Source organism: Nomascus leucogenys, chromosome 13 (genome assembly GCF_006542625.1).
Source record: "Nomascus leucogenys isolate Asia chromosome 13, Asia_NLE_v1, whole genome shotgun sequence".
Classification (NCBI taxonomy): domain Eukaryota; kingdom Metazoa; phylum Chordata; class Mammalia; order Primates; family Hylobatidae; genus Nomascus; species Nomascus leucogenys.
The window spans coordinates 19,294,727-19,316,385 of NC_044393.1; the positions used below are offsets into that span (position 1 = coordinate 19,294,727).

General features: G+C 50.2%; 1 protein-coding gene and 1 pseudogene across 1 annotated transcript; both read right to left on the reverse strand.

The window, feature by feature from the left end:
- Positions 1 to 2,773: 2,773 nt before the first annotated feature.
- On the reverse strand, positions 2,774 to 7,345 carry LOC115837990 (annotated as a pseudogene).
- Positions 6,972 to 19,923, reverse strand: CCN5 (cellular communication network factor 5). Its single transcript, XM_030826053.1, has 5 exons — positions 19,588 to 19,923; positions 19,331 to 19,415; positions 14,679 to 14,895; positions 9,786 to 10,040; positions 6,972 to 7,697 (listed from the first exon to the last, which is right to left on the reverse strand). The coding sequence occupies exons 2-5, from the start codon at positions 19,388 to 19,390 to the stop codon at positions 7,477 to 7,479; spliced, it is 753 nt and encodes a 250-aa protein (XP_030681913.1). The 5' UTR covers positions 19,391 to 19,415; positions 19,588 to 19,923; the 3' UTR covers positions 6,972 to 7,476.
- Positions 19,924 to 21,659: the final 1,736 nt, after the last annotated feature.

Genomic DNA, 21,659 nt, shown 5'->3' on the forward strand with positions numbered 1-21,659 from the left:
CCACAAAGAGAAAGCAAGTTTATTAAGAAAGTAAAGGAATAAAGAATGGCTACTCCATAGACAGAACAGCCCTCAGGGCTGCTGGTTGCCCTTTTTTTTTTTTTTTTTTTTTGTGAGACGGAATCTTGCTCTGTCCCCCAGGCTGGAGGGCAGTGGCGCGATCTTGGCTTACTACAGTCTCCGCCTCCTGGGTTCACGCCATTCTCCTGCCTCAGCCTCCTGAGTAGCTGGGACTACAGGCACCCGCCACCACGCCCGGCTAATTTTTTGTATTTTTAGTAGAGACAGGGTTTCACTGTGTTAGCCAGGATGGCCTTGATCTCCTGCCCTCATGATCCGCCTGTCTCAGCCTCCCAAAGTGCTGGGATTACAGGTGTGAGCCACCGCGCCCAGCCTGGTTGCCATTTTTAAGGTTATTTCTCGATGACATGCTAAACAAGAGGTGGATTATTCATGTGTCCCCTTTTTAGACCATGAGGGTGACTTCCTGACGTTGACATGGCATTTGTAAACTCTCATGGCGCTGGTAGGAGTGTGGCAGTGAGGACGACCAGAGGTCACTCTCGTCGCCATCTTGGTTTTGGTGGGTTTTGGCCAGCTTCTGCAGCCCGTTTAATCAACAAGGTCTTTATGACCTGTATCGTGTGCCGACCTCCTATCTCATCCTGTGACTTAGAATGCCTAATTGTCTGGGAATGCAGCCCAGTAGGTCTCAGCCTTATTTTACCCAGCCCCTACTCAAAATGGAGTTACTCTGGTCTAACGCCTCTGACAAAGGGGCCATGGATTAAGACCAGGCCAGTGTGATGGGGCCACTTGCAACCAAGTTTGTCAGCCAACCTGGAGGTGACGAAGAGGACTTGGCCCCTACTTCTGCCCTTGGGTTCTCCCTGATGTCATAATTCATTTCAGTGGAAGTGAAAAAAGATGAATTCTTGAGAATCAGATGGCTGAGAATGCACCTCAGACCCTAGACCACATTTTAGCCACGGAGAGGCAGGTGGCCTTTTCGTTAGCACATGACACATGGTGGCCATTGGTCGCCTCCCCTTTCCTAGGCAGAACGTTGAGGGGTACCTCCCAGGGAGGCTGTTGGAGTTGCCCCTTGAAGACAGCCTCCTCCTGGCAGGTGGCCTCTCGGCTGTTCATGCATGGAAATGCCACAAGGAGGCAGCAGCACATCATTGCGCTCCTCCCCCGAGCTCCAGCTGTGTCTGATTTTAAGGAGATGGGAGGTTTGTTAAAATAGATTTCTGGGCCCAACTCCCAGAGCTTCTGTAGGTCTGGGATGGGGCATTTCTAACAAGTCTCCAGGTGATGGCTGTTGCCTCTGGTCAGGTACAATGGATCTATCTGTTAGAAGTCAGGATAATGATTCTTGTGGGTAGTGAAGAGAGGGAGTCCAAGGTGGATTTTGGAGGTGCAGGCAATGCATGGTCCTGCTGTTGACCCAGGTACTGATTGCATGGGTGTGCTCATTTGTGAAAACTGGACTAACTGAGCACTTTTATTTGTATACTTTTTTTTTTTTTTGAGACAAGGTCTCACTCTTGTCACCCAGGCTAGAGTGCAGTGATGCAATCTCGGCTCACTGCAACCTCCGCCTCCTGGGTTCAAGCCATCCTCCCACCTCAGCCTCCTGTGTAGCTTGGACTACAGGCATGTGCCACCATGCCCGGCTGATTTTTGTATTTTTTGTAGAGGGTGTTTCACTACGTACCCAGGCTGGTCTCGAACTCCTGAGCTCACGCGATCCACCTGCCTCAGCCTCCCAAAGTACTGGGATTACAGGCATGAGCCACCATGCCTGGCCTTGTATACTTTTTATACTTCATTAAAAATTCAAGAAAGAAGAAAAAGAAAGGCAAGGAAAAGAGAAACAAAATGGAAGGAGAGGAGGAGAGAGGATGAGAGAGAGAGAAACAGAAGAGAGAAACGGTGAGGGAGAGAAACGGAGAGAGAGACAGAAGAGAGAGAGAGACAGAAGAGAGAGAGAAACAGACAGAGAGAGAGACAGAGAGAGAGAGAGGCTGGGCCAGCCGCTGGTTCAGCTGGTTCTGACTTCCCATCCTGGATGGTGAGTGGTGATTCTATTCTTCAAGCCTCAGCTTCTCATCTGTAAAATGCAGATCACAGCAACCACCTCACTTTCAATAAGAGAAGGTATAGAAAGTGTGAAAAGAAAATGAAAACCCCAATTCACTCTGCCAAAAGGAAAAAATTAAGCTGAAAGTTGAGTCATGCAAGAAGCTGCCTTTCCTTTGTTCCTAAGCAGAGAGCCACAGATAAAAGGCCAGGTATCTCCATGAGTAGCTACTCTGTGTTCACCTTATCTTATGTAAAGTTACAGAGCGTGAGACGAATACGTAATTGAGTACATAATTTCTCTACCTGCTCTTTTTCTGAATACATAATTTCCCTACGTGCTCTTTTTCTCTTGCAATATGTGGATTTCCAGACCCTCCTTCTTTCCCCTCCAGCCTGCTTTCCCCTTTAAATACTGAAGCCCTCAAAGTCATCGTTAGAGAAAGGCACAGACCTCTCTACTGGGCATGTCCTTAACCTTGGAAAAATAAATGTCTAAACTGATTGAGACCTGTCTCAGACACTTTCTGGTTTACAGAAGCATCAGGAACACAGTAGCTGCTCAATAAACAGTGAGACTGTAAGCTGCTCCCCATAAGTGTGTGGGCTACCCTGGGTGCCGTCTTTGTCCCTGCATCCCAGGGCAGGGCGTGGGAGGGCCTGGCTGTCTGTGTTTGCTAGATTCATTTTAATTGTAACTAGTTAGGATGGGGAGGACCACGGGTGTCCTGGCAGGCAGGAGGACCTCCTGGGGCCTGTTGATGCCGTTCACTAGGGAAACTGCTTCCTTACGGCTCTCAGCTGGAGGAGGATGGTGTGCCGAGGGCCCCAGGAACAGGCCCTGTGCCAGGTCCTTCAGCCACAGCTGGTAGCAGAGGCCTCTCCAGAAAGCATTCTGCCCCGGGACACTCAGCTTGCCCTGCAGACCCAGGCCAGCACTGAGGAAGTGAGTGCAGAAGCTTCCCATGGAGGAATGGCCAGGCCTGGCACCTGTGGCCGTGAGAGCTTCAGAGAGGGTTAACCTGGTTTGCCCCTGTGACTTTGCCTCCGACACGTTTCCTCTTCTCCACAAACAAGAGGATTCCAAGTCCTTGCCTTCACAACACTTGCCAAGAATTGCAGGCAGGATGATAATAATAGCTTCAGTTGAAGAACATGGATGAATTACCTTCCCAATACTCACAATACCCCTGCGGAGTGGATACTCACTTTTTTTTTTTTTTTTTTTTTGGCAGAGTCTTGCTCTGTTGCCCAGACTGGAGTGCAGTGGCATGATTTTGGCTCACTGCAACCTCCACCTCCTGGGTTCAAGTGATTATCATGCCTTAGCCTCCCAAGTAGCTGGGATTACAGGCGCGTGCCACCATGCCTGGCTAATTTTTGTATTTTTAGTAGAGATGGGGTTTCACCTCGTTGGCCAGGCTGGTCTCGAACTCCCAACTTCAGGTGATCCACCCGCCTTGGCCTCCCAAAGTGCTGGGATTACAGGCATGCTCGCCACTGCACACAGCCGGGTACTCACTTTATACAGCCATCCTGTGGGGTGGGCACTACTATTTATTCCCATTTTACAGATCAAAAAACTAAAGCACCAAGAGTTAGGATAATGGTTGCTAAAATTTATTTTATTTTATTTATTTTATTTTATTTTATTTTATTTTTTGTTGCAGACTACCACAATTACTACTTGAGACTGTCACTGCGACAGTTATTACTGTTACTCCTTGAGACCGTCATTACAGCAGTTACTACTGTTACTGCCTGTGACTTCATTACAGGACTGAACAAAGGGACAAATGTAGAAATGAAAACTTAAGACAAAAGAAACTGTCTTAAAGGAAGGGGCCAGGGGAAGAAGAGAACTCCTTGCTTCTAGTGAGCAAAGGCAGCCCCTGAGCTTCCACAGCCCTTCCTATTTATTGGGTAGAATGAGCAGGGAGGAGGAGGTAATGACTGGTTAGCTGGTTGACTGATCACAGATTCATACTGTCACTAACAGGCTTCAATTACGCCTAATCACAAGAAACACTATGCTTGGAGAGTGACTGCCCTCAGCATTCCTTCTGGGTGGCAGAAACAGTTTGTCACTTTGCCAACATTCTGCATTTATGAGAAATAGTTTGCTGCTTACTCATATGGCTTCCAGTGGTATAATGAGTTGATCATGATCCTCAATCTTTCGGCCTCCAATATTATTTTATTTATTTATTTATTTATTTATTTAATGAGACAGAGTCTTGCTCTGTCCCCCAGGCTGGAGTGCAGTGGTGTGATCTTGGCTCACTACAACCTCTGTCTCCCCAGGTCAGGCAATTCTTGTGCCTCAGCCTCCTGAGCAGCTGGGATTACAAGCGTGTGCCATCATACCCAGTTAATTTTTGTATTTTTAGTAGAGACGGGGTTTTGATGTGTTGGCCAGGCTGGTCTCGAAGTCCTGACCTCAAGTGATCTGCCTGTCTTGGCCTCCCAAAGTGCTGGGATTACAGGTGTGAGCCACCGCGCCCGGCCCTAAATTTTTTTGTAAATCACATAATACTCTCAGCAATCCTCTGTGTTGAGTATTGACATCCCCATTTTAAAGAAGGGGAAACTGAGGCACAAGGCAGTTAAGTACTTTGCCTAAGATGATAGCGCTAGGAAATAGCAGAGCCAGGATGCACACCTGGGCAGGTTGGCTGAGCCCACTCACTCCACCACTGCACAGCGGCAGCTCAGCGGTGAGGTCATGGGCCTGAGTCCCAGCTCTACAACTCCAGGGCAACTTGTTAATCACTCTGGGTCTCAGTTTACTCATCTCTAAACAGGGAGTATTAGTGGCACTTTCCTGTAGGAATGTCCCAAGGATGACGTGCAATGGTGTGGACGGAGCACTTGTCAGAGAGAGCCTTATGTATGGGAGTCCCTTGGTGCACATTCCTCGTTCTTGTCCGTGTTCTCCCTGTTTTGGGGAATGTTATCAGAATTTTGCCTGGAAATGTATTTAGGGTTTACCCTTGCAGAACCAGATCCATGGAAATTCTCAGTCTGTGAGAGACCAACAGCCATTGTTGAGAGTCAGATAAACTCGGGTTGGACTAGCATCCCATCCCAGCTGTAGACTAGCTTTTAGACAGCTCACTTTCCCGGGCGTTTTCTTATCCCTGAGCTGGAGTTAGTTATATCTGCCATGCAGGGGCTCGGTGAAGGTTACATGGTTCAAACTCAGCCTGTGATTCTCAAACTAAGGTTTCTGGAGGGGGTGATACCTGAGATAAGTGATGGGGGCTGGGCAGCACGGGCCTCTGCGACCAACAACCGTAACTGGGGTGGGTAATTTACAAACACTGTGTCTGGGAATTGCCCTCATTCTCAGAACCCTCCTGCCCTTCATTGTCCTGCATCTCCCAGGCTCCCCTTTCTTCCACCTTCCCAGCAGGTTTGACTCATGGGAGGCATAACTGGAAACTGGGGGATGGCAGCAGGCAGAAGCCAGGGCAGGTCTCCCCACCTCCATCTACTTTTTGTTAGGTCTACGAGGCTGCGTCTCCTTAGCGGCTGCAGCTCCCAGCAGACAGCCTTGCCGGGTTCCCATCCTCTGCCTGCTGGTGCCAGCTCTGGGCTCTGCCCTCCCTCTGCCCCTCCACCCCGAGGGCTGGTGTTGAATTTCTCCTCTTGCATCACACGGTCCCCTACTTGGCGTCTCAGGTGGGTAACTAAGTCCTCTCATTAAATTCCTTTTATTTTATTATGTTGAGTGAAAGACGTCATTCATTATAGAGCACCTACTGTATGGTTGTATTAATGCGAAGTTCAAGAACAGGAAAGCTCATCTATGGTGATAGAAATCAGAACAGTGGTTGCCTTGGGGAGCAGAGGGATAACTGGGAAGGAGCCAGAGGGAACTCCCTGAGATGATGAAAATGTTTTATACCTTGATTGAGGAGTTGGTTACATGAGAGTGTACGTTTATGAAGACTCGTTAAACCATATGCTTAAAACCTGTATATTTAACTGAGCGTAAATTATACCTTTATAAAATTAGTTTAATAAGAAGAAATCCCTGTTTAAATACCAAGAGTGTTTTCTAATTTCCTGCTTGGATCCTAATGGAAATATAGTTTTACTTTTTAAACAAACACAGGTAGACCATGGAGGAAAATGTAAAATTTATGTATTTGGTGTTGGGTGTTTTGTTTTTGTTTTTGTTTTTTGTTTTGTTTTGTTTGTAAACAATAAAACATGAGACTTCGAACAATTTCACCCTTGGGTTAGTTGATTTCAGGCTATGCTCCCCAGTCCCTGGGAGTCAGCTTTCATTCTCCCTGCTCTTCTCTGGTCAAAAACGCTGGGAAGCACTGGTCTGTATAAAGTGCTAGTGCCTGGCACATAGTAGGTGCTCAAGAAATGTTAATTATTGGCCGGGCGCAGTAGCTCACGCCTGTGATCCCAGCACTTTGGGAGGCCGAGGCGGGCGGATCACTTGAGGTCAGGAGTTCGAGACCAGCCTGACCAACATGGCTAAACCCCATCGCTGCTAAAAATATATTAAAAAAAAAAAAAAAAAGCCGAGCATGGTGGCATGCACCTGTAATCCCGGCAACTCAGGAGTCTTGAGGCAGGAGAATCACTTGAACCCGGGAGGCTGCAGTGAGTCGAGATTGTGCTATTGTACTCCAGCTCCAGCCTGGGCAACAAGAGCAAAACTCCGTCTCAAAAAAAATAAATTAATTAAAAAGTTAATTATTATTAATACGATTTGGGTTTCATGGATCACTTGAAGGCCTGTCTTCTGGCTTTCTTTAAGACCATGTGATTTCACCTTGTGAGGTTCACAGAGAACTCCACCCCTGAATTCTGCCCCGGATAATGGGAGGGCTTTCTCAGAAAACACAGGCCTGACACACAAGATCACGCATAGGCTTGTATTCAGGAACGATTTTACAAATTCCAGAAAAGGCAGCAGGAGATCCAGAATCTCTGTGTGCCTTCTCTTCATCCTACTCCCAGAAAAATGGCCAGTCCAGCCCAGCACCTGCTGCAGCCTCAATATTAAGGGAACGCTTGTCCCATCTCTTGCCCAGGGGAAGTTGGAGAGAAAGCTCGCCCGTGTGCATGTTTGATATAGGCTGTGTGTGTAGGCAGGGAGTGGGCTAGAGGACTCTGGACACCTTGGCCAGCCTCCTAGGCAGTGAGTTAGAGGAAAAGGGACTAGATCTTGCACCTCTGCTGTACCTCAGGGTCCAGACAGACCAGGCAGTGTGTTAATATTTGTGTCCTGCATGGTGGACCCAAGCTAAAGTGTTGCCTGCAGCCAAGGGCCTGGGCACGGACCATCTTCCATCAGCCCAGGGCCCAGGCACAGGGCCACCTGCTGGGGATGGTGGACACCATGTCCCCATTCCCAGCTGGGGTCTAGAAGGCACTGTTTTGTGGACTGCGACCCCTGGAGGGTGGACAGGGCCTGGACAGGCACAGGCGGCGCTGGGTCTCCAGTCGGCAGAAGCGGTTCTGGTTGGACACCCGGGTGGCCATGCCCAGCCCACAGGTGGTCGAGCAGGGTCCCCAGGCCGTGCTCCATTCTGGGCAGGGGACACCAGGGGGCAGGGAAGAGACAAGGCCAGAAAACTGGGGTCCTAGAGGGGAAAGAACAAGAGTTAACACTGAGCAGCCAGGGCTCAGCAGCTCAACCCACCCACCAGCGGCCACTGCAATCTTGGTCAAATGGCTCAGCCTCTCTGCATCTCAGTTTCTTGTTATGTAAATTTCCTAACAGTGGATGGCATTGAATAAAATAATGGGTGTGAAGTGCCTAGCACAGTGCCTGGTACTTGTAAGATTTCCATAAATATTAGTTATTTGGCAACCAGAGTGTCACGATGGTCCCTCAGTGAACCACGGCTTTCTCTTCTCTTTGGATAAACAGCATTTTACAGGCAGGGGGTGCCCAGCCTGAGTGGAGTGGTGCTTTGGCCCGGTGGCAAGGATGCTAAAGATTCCAGGATTCTTGTGCCAGGAACAAGATGGCAGGTTCACCACGGTCTAGCTTTTTCTCTGCTCCAAGTCTCCCTCTGTGAATATTTCGGTGTCCTTCCTTCTAGTCTTACACTAGGGTAAGTAGTCCTCAACTAGGGTAATTTTGCCTCCCAGGAAAGGTTTGGCAATATCTGGAGACAGTTTTGGTCATCACAACTGGGGGAGTGCTACTGGTATCTAGTGAGTAGAAGCCAGGGATGCTGCTAAGCACCCCGCAGTGCACAGGAAAGCCCCACCCCAACAAATAATTACTTGCCCCAATTGTCACTAGTGCTGAGGTTGAGAAACCCTGATTTCTACCCACATGTGTGTGCTGTGTATGCATGTGTATGTGTAGATATACCTGTATACGTGCATAGGGACACACTTAGTTGAGCTTGAGCTGGAAATACACCTTCTTATCCTGCTTTTATCCATAAGGCGAACTCACTGGTGTTTTCCTATGTATTTAAATGGATATATCATATTCCATCACAGGGATAATAACGGCTACCTCTGATACAGTACCATGTGCCAGGCACTGCTACAGCTGCTTAACTTGAACAAACTCAAGTAGTTCTCACAACGCTATGAAGTGGATGCTCTTATTGTCCCCATTTTACAGCAGGAGAAACTGAGACACAGAGAAGTTAAGCAACTTTCTCAGAGTCACACAGCAAAAAGGGGGTGGTGGGGCTGGTGCAGATGCCGTGCACCTGACCCATAACACGTGACTACCTCTTGTGGGTGGCAGCAGCATTTATGAAATCAATCCTCCTCTTTTCAGTTGCCTTTTTTAAAAAGTCACATTCATGTGATAATAATTTTCAAAAAGCAACACAGCAACAACAAAAATCTCTAAAATTGAAGATTTATAGTGGAACGGTGGGAGGTAACTGTCTTTTCTCCATCTCTAGCCTACCCCAGGCCCACATTCCAGAGCAGCCACCTTGCCTGGTTCAGTTTTGATTTCCTTTTTTAGTAAGCCTAAATAATAATAAATTAATATTATATTAACATGTATCAATATATTATAAATACGGTAATATTGTATATTCTAAGAGCTTAGCTCTATTATATCTCTGAAATGTGAGAATTTGGTTCACATACCCTAAGCCACCTTTCCTCTCCCCGCTCTGTCACCCAGTTTTTATTTTTAATTATTTATGGTTTTAAAGTACACATATCAAAGGCGGTGGCTTTTTGTTTATCGGTTTTAAAGACGGTGACCCTCCACTCCTCTTTCTTTTTTTCTTCTTTTTGAGACGAAGTTTCGCGCTTGTCGGCCAGGTTCGAGTGCAGTGGCGTGATCTGGGCTCACTGCAACCTCTGCCTCCCGGGTTCAAGCGATTCTCCTGCCTCAGCCTCCCAAGTAGCTGGGACTACAGATGCCCGCCACCATGCTAGGCTAATTTTTGAATTTTTAGTAGAGACGGGGTTTTCCCATGTTAGCCAGGCTGGTTTCGAACTCCTAACCTCAAGTGATCCGCCCACCTCGGCCTCCCAACGTGCTGGGATTACAGGGGGCAACCACCGCGCCAGGCCCTCCACTCCTCTTTCTTATCTCTCTTCTCAGCCTCCGCCCCTCCCAGCTTCTGATGTGTCCCTGGGTCCTGGTACCCAGGAAGCCCCGCCCCACCCCACCCCCCAGGTGGCCCTTGGCGCCCCCAGGCAGTCCTGCCCCTGACCTGGACCACCGCTGCGCTCACCTTGGGCTGGAAGGGGCTGGGCCCCCAGTCCCCCTCCTTGGCCGCACACCCACTCAGGGCAGCACTTGCCCGGGACCTCGACCCTCCTGGGGTGGGGGCAGTCCCAGCTGGGCAGCCGCACGTCCTCGCTGCACAGCGGCACGCAGGTGAAGCCGCCGTCCTCGCAGCGGCAGCGGATGCTGCAGTGGGGCTGGAAGGTCTCCCCCTCCCGATACAGGCGGCCGTTCACCTCACAGCTGCCGTCGTCCTCTGCCACTGCGGAGGAGAAACCGCACCCCCATCGGTGACCCGCAAAGCGGCACAGCCCTCTCTGCAGAGCTGCCCAGATCCCGCTGCCGGAGGCAGCGGCCTCACAGTAGCTGAGCCCTGCCCAGGGCTCCAGCCCAAGATATGCACCTCTCCCCAGCCCTCCACCAGCCTGCTGGGGCACCCTGGATCCTCGCACAGGGATTGCAAGAAGACAGGCCTGGATTGACCCCCCAAACTCTGCCCTTTCTTAGCTGTGGACCTGGGCCAAGTGATTTCACTTCTTCTTGCCTCAGTTTCCACATTTGCAAGCTGGGATATAATGGTACTTATTTTGCAGGGTGGTAGAGACTACTCGGAATGATAGGCGTAATGATCACAACATAAAAGAGACATTCCGTAGGTCCTAGCTACTCCGTTATTATCATTAGTATAGTTACCATATATTAATAACGTTTAAGTATTCTATACACACTGAAATTTCATGCAACAAAGTCATTGTCCACTTATGCTGTAGTCATCACTGTCAGGTCAGGGCTTAATTTGCTGGCTGTGTGTCTTTGAGTAAGTTACTTAACTTCTCTGAGCGGCCTGAACAACAGCAATGATGAGCTCGGTAATTGTACCTTCAGGTTCCATGGGATGACACGTCCGTACCCTCTAGCACACGGTGCTAGGCGTGGCCTAGGTGCTCAGGGAACACTCTTTCAACGAAGCCCTCAAGATATGGGTGTTATTGCCACTTCCTCCACTGGACATGAACTCCTTGAGGGCTGGGGCGGCCAGTGTGCGTCTCCGCATCCCTCCGGTGGGCTCAGAGCCTATGTGCGACAGCACTGCAGGAGTGCCCCTTAACTGAATAGCTGGCATAAGCCTTGGCACATGAGAGACCCTGATAAAATGGCCCTACTCCTTATCATTCCAGAGGTATTTACCGTTTCCCACCTGTGTGCCAATCACTGTGCTCCTAGACAGAAAGAGGACAGTTCCCGTCTCGAGGAACTCATGGGCTTGGGGAGGGGGGACAGGTGTGAGGGCATCACCTCCAAGAGAGAATGAAGTAAGAGCGCTGGAGAAGCGTGTGAGCTGCTCAGGAAGTGCAGACGGGGAACAGCGTGTGTGTGAGACCTGGGTGGCCACTGAGCTACGTCTGGGGAAAGGACTAATTAGCAAACAGGTTCTCCCAGATCTTCTGAGAAAACCTTCCAGTAGGTCTGTACACACACGGGGGTTTCAGAATCAAAACCACACATACTTCGGTTCCAACTCTGGCTCCCACTTGTGGGGCCTGGGGCAAGTTATTTTGCCTCTCTGAGCCTTGGTACCCAGCTCACAGGGCTGCTGGGGGATTAGATGAGCTAGGGGACTTACAGCATTTTGCCCCAAGCCTGGCACATAGCAGATGCTCAATAAACGGGAGTGGGTTATGCTTCCATGTAGCATCTGCTATGTGCCAGGCTTGGGGCAAAATGCTGTAAGTCCCCTAGCTCATCTAATCCTCCAGCAGTGAAGGCCTTGCTGAGAAATAATGCTGGTAGAGGGAACAGCCAGTGCAAAGGCCCTGAGGCAGGAGTGTGCCTGGGGTATTTAAGGAACAGCAAGGGGCCAATGTGGCTGGAGCAGAGAGCAGGAGGAGATGAGGTCAGAGAGCAAGCATGAGCAGGATCCTGTGGGGCCTCGTAGGCCACTGTGGGGACTTGGGCTTTTCCTCTGAGATGGAAAAGACACCAGAAGGCTTGGGGCAGAAGAGGGAGGTGATCCGGCTTACGACTTCCCAGGAGCTCTCTGACTGCTGCTTTGTGAATAGACCAGGGGCAAGGACAGAGGGAGGGAGATGATTATGGGGCTACTGCAAAATCCAGGCCAATGATGACGAGGCTCAGACCAGGGTGGTAGCCACAGAAGGGATGGGAGTGTCAGATGCCGGAAATACCATGATGAATTTGCTGGTGGGTGGTATGTGGGAGGTGAGAAAAGAGAGATGTCTAGGCCGGCTGTGGTGGCTCGCACCTGTAATCCCAGCACTTAGGGAGGCCGAGGCGGGTGGATCACTTGAGGTCAGGAGTTCCAGACCAGCCTGGCCAACATGGCGAAACTCCGTCTCTACTAAAAATACAAAAATTAGCCAGGCATGGTGGTATGCATCTGTAATCCCAGCTACTTGGGAGGCTGAGGCATGAGAATCGCTTGAACACAAGAGATGGGGGTTACAGTGAGCTGAGATCCTGCCACTGCACACCAGCCTGGGTGAAAGAGTGAGACTCCATCTCAAAAAAAAAAAAAAAAAAAGGGAGAGAGAGAGAGACGTCTAGAACGACTCCAAGGTCTTGAGCCTGAGCCATGAGAAGGATGCAGGTGCTCTCAACAGACTGGGGAGGCCGTTCTGGGGGGTGGAAGATCAGGATCCCAGCATTGGATGTGCTGTTACCATGATGGTGAATCTGCAGCACATCTCACAGCTGAGTTGGCCCTTAGAGAAGAGCGTTCAACGAGTAAGTGATAGGAGAGGTTTTTGGCAGCGTGTTCCCTGCAAAACCCTAGACTGAGCCTTTGCGATGTCTTAGCTGGACTCTTTGGGGTTCACCAGTTCCCGGCCTCTAAATTCAGTTTAAATCATTAAACACTGTTGAGCACCCATCATGTTGACAGACCAAGGTGGGAAGTTGCAGGAAGGACCAGGGACCCAAGTACACCTTTGGCCTGCAGGTGTTTGAAGTCTGAATTAAGATGGAATAAGAAAAATCCCTTAATAAAGTTATTAACAATCACAGCCTATGTACTAATCAACTGCTGCATGTCAGGCAATTGAGCAGTGGAGCTCGTGGAGCCAGCTCCCTGAGTCCAGATCTCAGCTCTGCCGCTTATGAGCTGTGTGACCTTGGGCAAGTTGCTTAGCCTCTCTGTACCTCTTTTTTCCATTTATAAGAGAAGGGTACCTACCTCATGTGGTTGTGAGATTAAATGAGTTTATATTTGTGAAACCCTCAGTGTCTTACACATGGTAAGGGCTGTTCAAGTGTAAAATAAACTCTGTGGGTGCTGTTTACACGTGTCACAGCAAATGTAAATAACAGCTTTGTAAGCAAAGTGTTACTTGTCTCAATTGTTCTTCAGATGCATTTTCATAAGCAATCATCCCTCAGTCTGTGTAACGAATCGCCCTCCTTATCCTTACAATACTTGTAAATAAAGCGTTTCACATGGAGTTATTACTCTTTTTTTTTTTTTTTTTTTGAGATAGGGTTTGGTCTGTTGCCCAGGCTGGAATGTAGTGACGCAATCACGGCTCACTGCAGCCTCAAACACCCAGGCTCAAGCGAGCCTCTCACTTCAGCCTCTCAAGTAGCTGGGACCACAGGCATGTGCCACCACACTCGGCTAATTTTTTTTTTTTTTTTTTTTTTTTTGATAGAGAGAGGATCTCACTATGTTGACAAGGCTGGCCTAGAACTCCTGGGCTCAAGTGGTCATCCTGCCTCAGTCTCCCAAAGTAATAGGATTATAGGCATGAGCCACTGTGCCTGGCCTGTTGTTTTTTAACAAGGCTTTTCCTACAGATGAATTCATTGTCAATGATTCATGAGCTTCTCTCTTTCTCTCTCTTTCATTCTTATTTTTATAAAAGTGTGACATGCACATAGATGAAAGAGGTAAATTGTTCTACAAGGCTTATTATTAAAAAAGAAAAAAGAAGAACAATCTCTTGCCTCTTTGCATTTCTCTAAAGTGATGGTTCCCAACTGGAGATTTTGCCCCCTGGGGAAATTTGGCACTGTCTGAAGACAGACTGTCACGACTTGGGGGATGGGGAGTGCTCCTGGCATACAGTGGGTGGAGTTCAGGGATGCTGCTAGCAGTCTTACCATGCACAGGACAGCCCTCCCAAAACAACGAATTCTCTGGCACCAAGTCGCTGGAGCCAGCTTGCAAAGCCCTGCCCCAAAGCATCAGAGGACACCAAGGCCTAGAAGAGTGGTGAGGAATGTCACATGCTCGAGTGACTGCCGAATACATGGCAAACCCAGGATCCCAGCAGTGCTCCGAGGGCCCCCACTCTGGGAGAAGACAGAATGAAATGTTCCTTAGAGCCTGTTGGATCTGGTCCCATGCCGTGTGACGTGAAGCATGTCCCTTAATGCTGGTGAACCTCAGTTTCCTCATTCGTAAAATGGGTCTGAAAGTACTTCCCATCATAGGGTTATTGTGAGGATGATGTGACTTGTGTAGTAAGTGCTTAGCACAGTTCTGGACACATATTATGCCCTAAATAAGAGGTTGCACTTTTATTCTCCCCAAAGTGTTGTAAGGATCCTGAGAAGGGAATGGTGGCGTCTGGTTTGAAGAATCTGGGAGGGCTTCTCAGGGGAGAAGCTGTTTGAACTTGGCTTTGAAAGTTGGCAATGATTTGGACAGGTAGGGATGGGGAAAGGTTATTGGGGTAGTGAGATGGTTTAAGCAGAGGCCAAGAAGGGAGAGGAGGGAGTGGGGAGTGGGCTTTGGGCCACCAAGTTCAGCTGGAATGGACGGGGTACCTGAAGTGAGAATCCAAGGAGGCAGAGAGAGGAGGGCTGCACTTTGATCCAGGACACCACAGCCTTGACCTCCCGCTCACACCCCACCCCCCCTCAGTCCTGCAAACCTGCTTACAGAGGCACAGGGCCCCCCGGCCACCGGGTCCTGCCCCGGGCTGGCAGACCAGGCCCTGGCTGGCGTCGCAGACGTGGAGTTGGTCGCAGGGCTCCCCCAGCCGCCGTGCACATACCCGGCAGCAGCCACAGCCATCCAGCACCAGGGGTACTCCCAGTGGGCATCGGGTAGGTGGCCAGGGGCAGGTACATGGTGTCGGGCACAGCTGGGTACACACCTGAAGAGACAGAGACCTCACTCAGCCACGGGCTTTCGAGGTGGGCAGTGAGACCCTCACAACCAGCCACTTCTCTGCCAGGCTGGGCAGCGTGGTGTCCACACCTTAGCCTCAGAGACAGGCAGACCTGGCCTCGAAGGCCAGTAGTCCCACAACATGCCCTAAGAGGCAGTATGGCATGTAGTTATGGGCAAGGACTCTGGACTAGAGTTCCACTTCTTTATTTTTTATTTTTATTTTTGGAGTCAGAGTCTCACTCTGTTGCCCAGGCTGGAGTGCAGTGGCACGATCCCAGCCTCACTGCAACCTCCACCTCCTGGGTTCAAGCGACTCTCGTGCCTCAGCCTCCCGAGTAGCTGGGATTACAGGTGCCCACCACCATGCCTCGCAATTTTTGTATTTTTAATAGAGATGGGGTTTCACCATGTTACCCAGGCTGGTCTTGAAATCCCGAGCTCAGGCAATCCGCCCGCCTCGGCCTCCCAAAGTGCTGGGATTATAGGCATGAGCCACTGCACCTGGCTAGACTTCCAGTTCTAATTCTGCCCCTTATTAGCCGAGCGACCTCAAGGAAGTTACTTAAGCTCTCTGAGCCTCAGTTTCCTCGAAGTATCTAACTCAGAGGATTGCTCTGAGGAGTACATGAAATGTTGCACAGCAAACCCTCAGCACAGGGCCTGGCATGCAGTAGGCGCTCAGTGCACTTAGCTTTGATGATCATTGTTGTTAATGATGGCAGAGGGCTCAGCCCCGGCCCTCTGGGAGCTTGCAGAAAGGCAAAAGCAACAAGCCAAGGATGACAATGGCAGGGTCTGGTACGTTTTCCAGCATATGGATACTTATCTTAGGACTGAATAAATCGAACCAAATCATGGATGTTTTTGGCCTTTCGATCCATTCAGCATGTTTCCCAGCTCTGCATGTGCATCACATCAGCCAGGAGACTTGGGAAAATACAGACCCCCCAACCCACTCTGGGGCTTACAAAATCAGAAGTCCCACAGTCAGGGACCTGGAATCTTTATTTTTAACAAGCTGTCCAGTGGCTTCTGAAGCTCAGCTAGGTTTTCAGCACCTCTGCCCCAGTCTAACCTCCTCCCCATGCCAGGTACAGATGGGAAAACTGAGCTCCAGAGAGGGACAGGGACTTACCACAAGTCAGTGTGTTCGATTCAGGGCTGGGAGCGTCCCAGGTCCTGCTTCCCAAGTGAGGACTCAGGGACACGGGATGGGGGTAGACTGTCCATAAGCCAGGGACCCATTCCCCAGTGACAGGATCAGGGTATCAGCCCATGTGGCCTGCCTGCCCCTCGCCACCCACATCAGAGAAACAACCAAACCATACAGCAGGTGCCGTGGGCTCCCTGTCTGCCCATTTGAAGGTGGGGACCAAGAAGGAAGTATAATTCAAGATGCTTCCAGTGGCCCCATCTGTGGGGGGCCAAGTTTGTATTTAGTAGGATCCTTAGGGGATGAGGGTTTTATCTAGAGGAAGGGAGACTTGCAGTTTATAATGATGGAATTAATGACCTTATATCTCCTGTGCAGCCCCAAAGCAGGCAATGACCCCTTTGCTGCCTCACCCTCTGCCCCACCCAGTGCCCCCCCCCACCCCCCCACAATCCTGCAAACCTGCTTTCAGTTCCCAGCAACTCCCACGCTGGCCACTAGGAGCCATTGCAAACTGGCTGACCAGCCTCTGGTGGGGGCCACAAAGTAGGAGGCGATCACGGCCCCCACTGAGACAGCACTGAGTAGCAGATGGACGCACGGAGCTAGGTGTCTGGCTGCCTCACAAGGGAGTGGGTCCCATCGCTGCAGGCTGTTCAGATTCTAGAGACGATGGCCTAGACTCGCCCCTCAAGGTGTGATCTGAACTAGCAGCAGCAGCGTCACCTGGGAGCTTGTCAGAGAGGCAGCATCTGGAGCCCCTCTATAAATCCGAAGCTGAATTTTTATATAATAAATCCGAATCTGCATTTTCTTTTTCTTTTTTCTTTTTTTTTTTTTTCTGAGATGGAGTCTTGCTCTGTCACCTAGGCTGGAGTGCAGTGGCATGATTTCGGCTCACTGCAACCTTCGCCTCCCAGGTTCAAGCAATTCTTCTGCCTCAGCCTCCCAAGTAGCTAGGATTACAGGTGCATACCACCATGCCCAGCTAATTTTTTGTAGTTTTAGTAGAGACGGGGTTTCACCATGCTGGCCAGGCTGGTCTCAAACTCCTGACATCATGATCCGCCCACCTCGGCCTCCCAAAGTGCTGGGATTACAGGCATGAGCCACTGTGCCCGGCCCGAATCTGCATTTTCATAAATCCACAGGTGACTCGCATAGAAACGGTCTGGGCTTTGGGGTTCTCTTCTAAGTCAGAGGTTCAGCTCCCTTGGCTTGTGGGCAATGGAGAGAGGACTGTCAGAAGTGACTCTCAGGTCCCTCCCATCTGAAAACAGGAGTGCCAGGAAATAGACCAGCAGCTGTGCACCTTGGCTCCCACTGTGGACCCCTCTACTGGCCATGCTTGTCAGGGGGCAGGACTCTGTAGGCCCCGATACCCAGGAAAGGCTATTAATGATATCAACTATTCTAGTGTACAATTATCTCATGTGATACCATATGTACGTCATGTGCCAAGTGCCGTTGTCTCATTTATCCCTCCAATGTGAGGTGCCATCATTATGCCCATTTTAAATATGAGAAAACTGGAGCTCAAAGCGTGTAGTAACACAGCCAGTAAGAGACAGAATCAGGATTGACATCCAAGTTCAAGTTGATATCCAAGGCCCAAACTCAAGTTGTCCCATTGTGCCTCAGTTTCCCCAGGGCCTTGCTGTGATATCTGGGGTGGGGGGGCAAGGCTTATGATATCTGGGGCAGGAGCACTGGGCATGGAGTTTTTCGGACAAGAGTTGAGATTCAAGTTCTGCCAGTGACTTGCTACGTGACTGAACACATGGACGAACGGCTTTGGAAGGTGGAGGTGAAGCTCAGTTTTCTCCTCTGTAAATTGGAGTAGAGACAACCTGTTTCTGAGTGATGATGGAGATTAAATGAGGTCCTGGCCAGTCCTTGATCGATGTGATTTTGCTTGTGCCCAGGTGTCTGCCTCCTGCCCCAGTCCACAGCCAGGAGCCCCGGAGCCAATGGCCAGCCTGGAAGACTTGGAGTTCTCCCTCTGAGGGTTGCTGTGGCTTTCCATGTCATGGTGACTAAGTCCCTGTGTTTCTGTGCAGTCCCTGCTTCCTGGGACCAGGGAAGAATGGTCCCGTAAGTCTCACCCTAATGGCAAGTCTAGGACAGCTTTACTTTGTTCTCTCATAATCCTGGGCCCCTTCTCCCTCTCAGAGCCCCAAGTCCCCTATTCCAACTACCCAAGTCACCCACACTGGCATCGTGTCCTACCCATCCCCTTTGGAAGAACAAACAGCAGAACAGGATGCCAGCGTGGTTCTCAGGCTTCCCGGGCACCAAGACTTGGGGCCTGAGGGAGAGAAGCTCCTGCCCATGCTCCTCAAAGCGTGAAAATACAGTGAGATCGTGGCTTGTGGTGGGGCCGATTCCATGGCTCTGGGAGCTTAGCATTTGCTGAGGGGATGACAAGGCTTAGCAGCTGTGGCCTTGGTCCAGTTTGGGCTTGGGGAGGCACAGACTGGAGTGCCTCTCCCCCTACATCCATGTCATTCTGGGCTCCACCATGGCCCTCCTCTATTGCTCTGACCTTTCTTTGCTGTGTGGCTTTGGGCAAATTGCTTACCCTTTCTGAGCCTCACTTGACTGAAAACTGGGGTTGCAAGTTGCTTACCCTTTCTGAGCCTCACTTAATTGAAAATTCCTTATGGGGTTGTTGTGCATGTTAGACAAGGTAGATGTCCCACAGGCTCTTTGGTGAATGCCCTATGCAGCATTCAGGCATAAGGCCATCACTCCACAGGTGTCTCTCCTGTCCCCCTCTAGCTAGGGCGGGCGGGTCACTCACTACCTAAGAGTCCAAAGGCATTGATGCCCTTGCAGAATGAACCTTCCAATCAGCTCGGCATCCATCCAAATGCTGGTTCAGAGTTAGGCCAAGCATGTCATGTCTTGAGTGCCCCCATTCATAATGAGGATACATTAAAGCCCTCTTTAATTTGCCTGGTAAGTTTGATGAATGATCATGAATGGTCTTCACAGAGGCCTCACAAACTGTATACCCTTCACCTGGGAAGATGCTGAGATCCAGAGAAGGCAAGGCACGTATCTGAGGTCACACAGCAGGGCTGGCCGGAGGCAGCTCTGAGTGCCAGGGAGAGAAGCCCTGCTTAGGTATGGTGGCCAGACTGTGCCCAATGTGGGGCCCTGGAGGAATTCTGCCAAGGGGGTCCTTGGCTGCGATTTTACATCCCCACCCCCTCCACACCCAAAGAGTCAGCAGTGCATTCCGGGGCCCGGGCCTCCTTACCTTTGAGAGGAGGCAGAGGAGGGAGAAGGCCAGGAGGTGGGTCTTCGGTGTGCCTCTCATGTCCCCTGCAGAGCCAGCTTTGAGCCTGGGAGGCGGACCTGTGAGTCTTTATGTTCCGGCAGCTATGAGGTCACTCCCAGGCACACACAGGCACACGCACGCGCATGCACGCACACACACACACACACACACACACTAGCTTTTTCATTCCTTGCTTTACTTCCCATCCTCATGGCCCAAAGGATGAGCCCATTTACCTGAAGGTGAAACTGTGAAGGCCACCAAGGGGGTGCCTGTCCGTGTGTGTGTGTGTGTGTGTGTGTGTGTGTGTGTCTGTGTGTGTGTGTGTGTGTGTGAAAGCCTGAGCCAGTGCCAGCACCAAGAGCCTGTGACAGCTTGCAGGGGCCTCTCTAGCTCCTTCCAGCCCAAGAGGGTCCTAGCCCTGCTGTAGTTGCGAAGCCCTATTCCAGACCCCCTGTCCGAACCCCAGCGGGGCTGCAGATACCGGAAGCATTCAGTAAACACCCCCTTTGCAGAGCTGACCCAAGGTCTCCTAAGCTCCATGGCCCTGACTCTGGGTAGCCGCGGCCCAGCCTGCGGTTTCTGGCAGGCAGATTGGCAGCCACCCAGAGGTGGGTGTGACCCAGAGCAAAACTTCCCTGGACGGCCTGTTTGCTCTTGGCAATAAGGGGCCTCCCTTGGCCTGTCTCCCGGCTCTGGAAGGGGGCCCGTGGTGGGCGAGTCTGGGCAGGCTGGACCTACTGTGTGCTGGTGCTTGCTCAGCACCGCTAGATGATGGGGCCAAGCCAAATCCATTTGGTTTCATTCAGCCGCCTCTGAGTTCTCCTCTGCAGGAGCTGGAGGCACAACACTGACCTGAGGACAAGGCCCAGAGAGGGAGAAAACAGAGGGAAAGCAGGTGGAAGTTCAGGAATACCAGGCAAGGTCCCTTGCTCAGACCAAGAGTGAGGGACACTTTAAGATGGAGGTGCCATTTCAGAAAGCCAAGAAAAGAGAGGGTGAGAGAGAGCAGAATGTTCCAGGCCAAGGGAACAGCACGTACCAATGCCTAGATGTTGGACATAACATGATAGCCTGCTTATTCTGGGAGCCAAAGCGCGTGGTATGAGCGGAGCCTTCTGTGCAACGGGAAATGGTGATGTCTGTGAAGGGTGAGACACACAAGCTCACATCACCAAGATTTGGGGACATCTACGATGTCCCAGCCATGGGGGCGGGGGATGGAAAGACATGGGCTTTGTTTGTAGAATTTAGCAAAGATAAAAGAGGTGATGTCAAGGGCTGTCTGGGGCCCCCATTACCTCCACTAGTAGTAGTCCAAACCTCAAAGTGATCTAGCTGGATAGCAGAGGTTCCAGAATGGGCGACTGGTGAGGAAGAAGTGTGACTTGATGTAGTGGCAAGACCGGGATTGTGAGCATGGAGGAGATTCCCCCCACGGGTGCTGTCCCACTGGAAGAGGCAATGGAAACGGAAGGTGAAGATGGAAATGTGGGATTTGATTATTTATGGCAGGAAGAGGTGGCCAAGGTGGAGATGGGGGTCCAGAAACTTGGAGGAAAAGAAACAGAAGGGATCTTTTTAATTTTGTTTTATTTTGGGATTCTTGTGGAAATGCTGATGTTTTAGTCAGAAGCATGCCTAGAGTACTTTACATCTACAGTGGATCATTTTTAACACCGCTCTTCCTTCATACTACAAAATTATTTTCAGTAATAATCATGAAACAAAACAAATATTTTTCATGTATGAATTAAAATTTGCACTTACCAAACAAAATCATTACCATTCACAGTTCACACTGTTTTACTCTTTTAAAAACTGTAAATACAAATCAAAACTCCAAGTAGTTTTGTAAAATGACAAAATTGAAATACTCTTATCATCATCTTTACCATCACTCTGCGTTCATTGTTGATTTCACTCTACTGTTTAAATGCAGAAATACAGCCAGGCCGGTGGCTCACGTCTGTAATTTGGGAGGCCAAAGTGGGAGAACCACCTTGGGTCAGGAGTTCAAGGACAGCCTGGCCAACATGGTGAAACCCATCCCTACTAAAAAAAAATACAAAAATTAGCCAGACGTGGTGGGTGCACGCCTATAGTCCCAGGTACTCGGGAAGCTGAGGCAGGAGAATTGCTTGAACCCGGGAGGTGGAGGTGGCAGTGAACCGACATCTTGCCACTGCACTCCAGCCTGGGTGACAGAGAGAGACTCTGTCACACACACAAAATAATAATAAAAATAAATGCAGAAATATGAATGCTGGACGGTGGAGACAGGAATGCATTCAAAGCAAGCTTGGAA

Bases quoted from the DNA above. Each gene is read 5' to 3' on its own strand.
- CCN5 (XM_030826053.1), bottom strand. From the start codon at position 19,390: ATGAGAGGCACACCGAAGACCCACCTCCTGGCCTTCTCCCTCCTCTGC. The intron at 14,896-19,330 runs GTAAGGAGGCCC...CTGTCTCTTCAG, and splicing joins TCCTCTGCCTCCTCTCAAAG to GTGTGTACCCAGCTGTGCCC. The intron at 7,698-9,785 runs GTGAGCGCAGCG...TTTCCCCTCTAG, and splicing joins CCAGCCCCTTCCAGCCCAAG to GACCCCAGTTTTCTGGCCTT.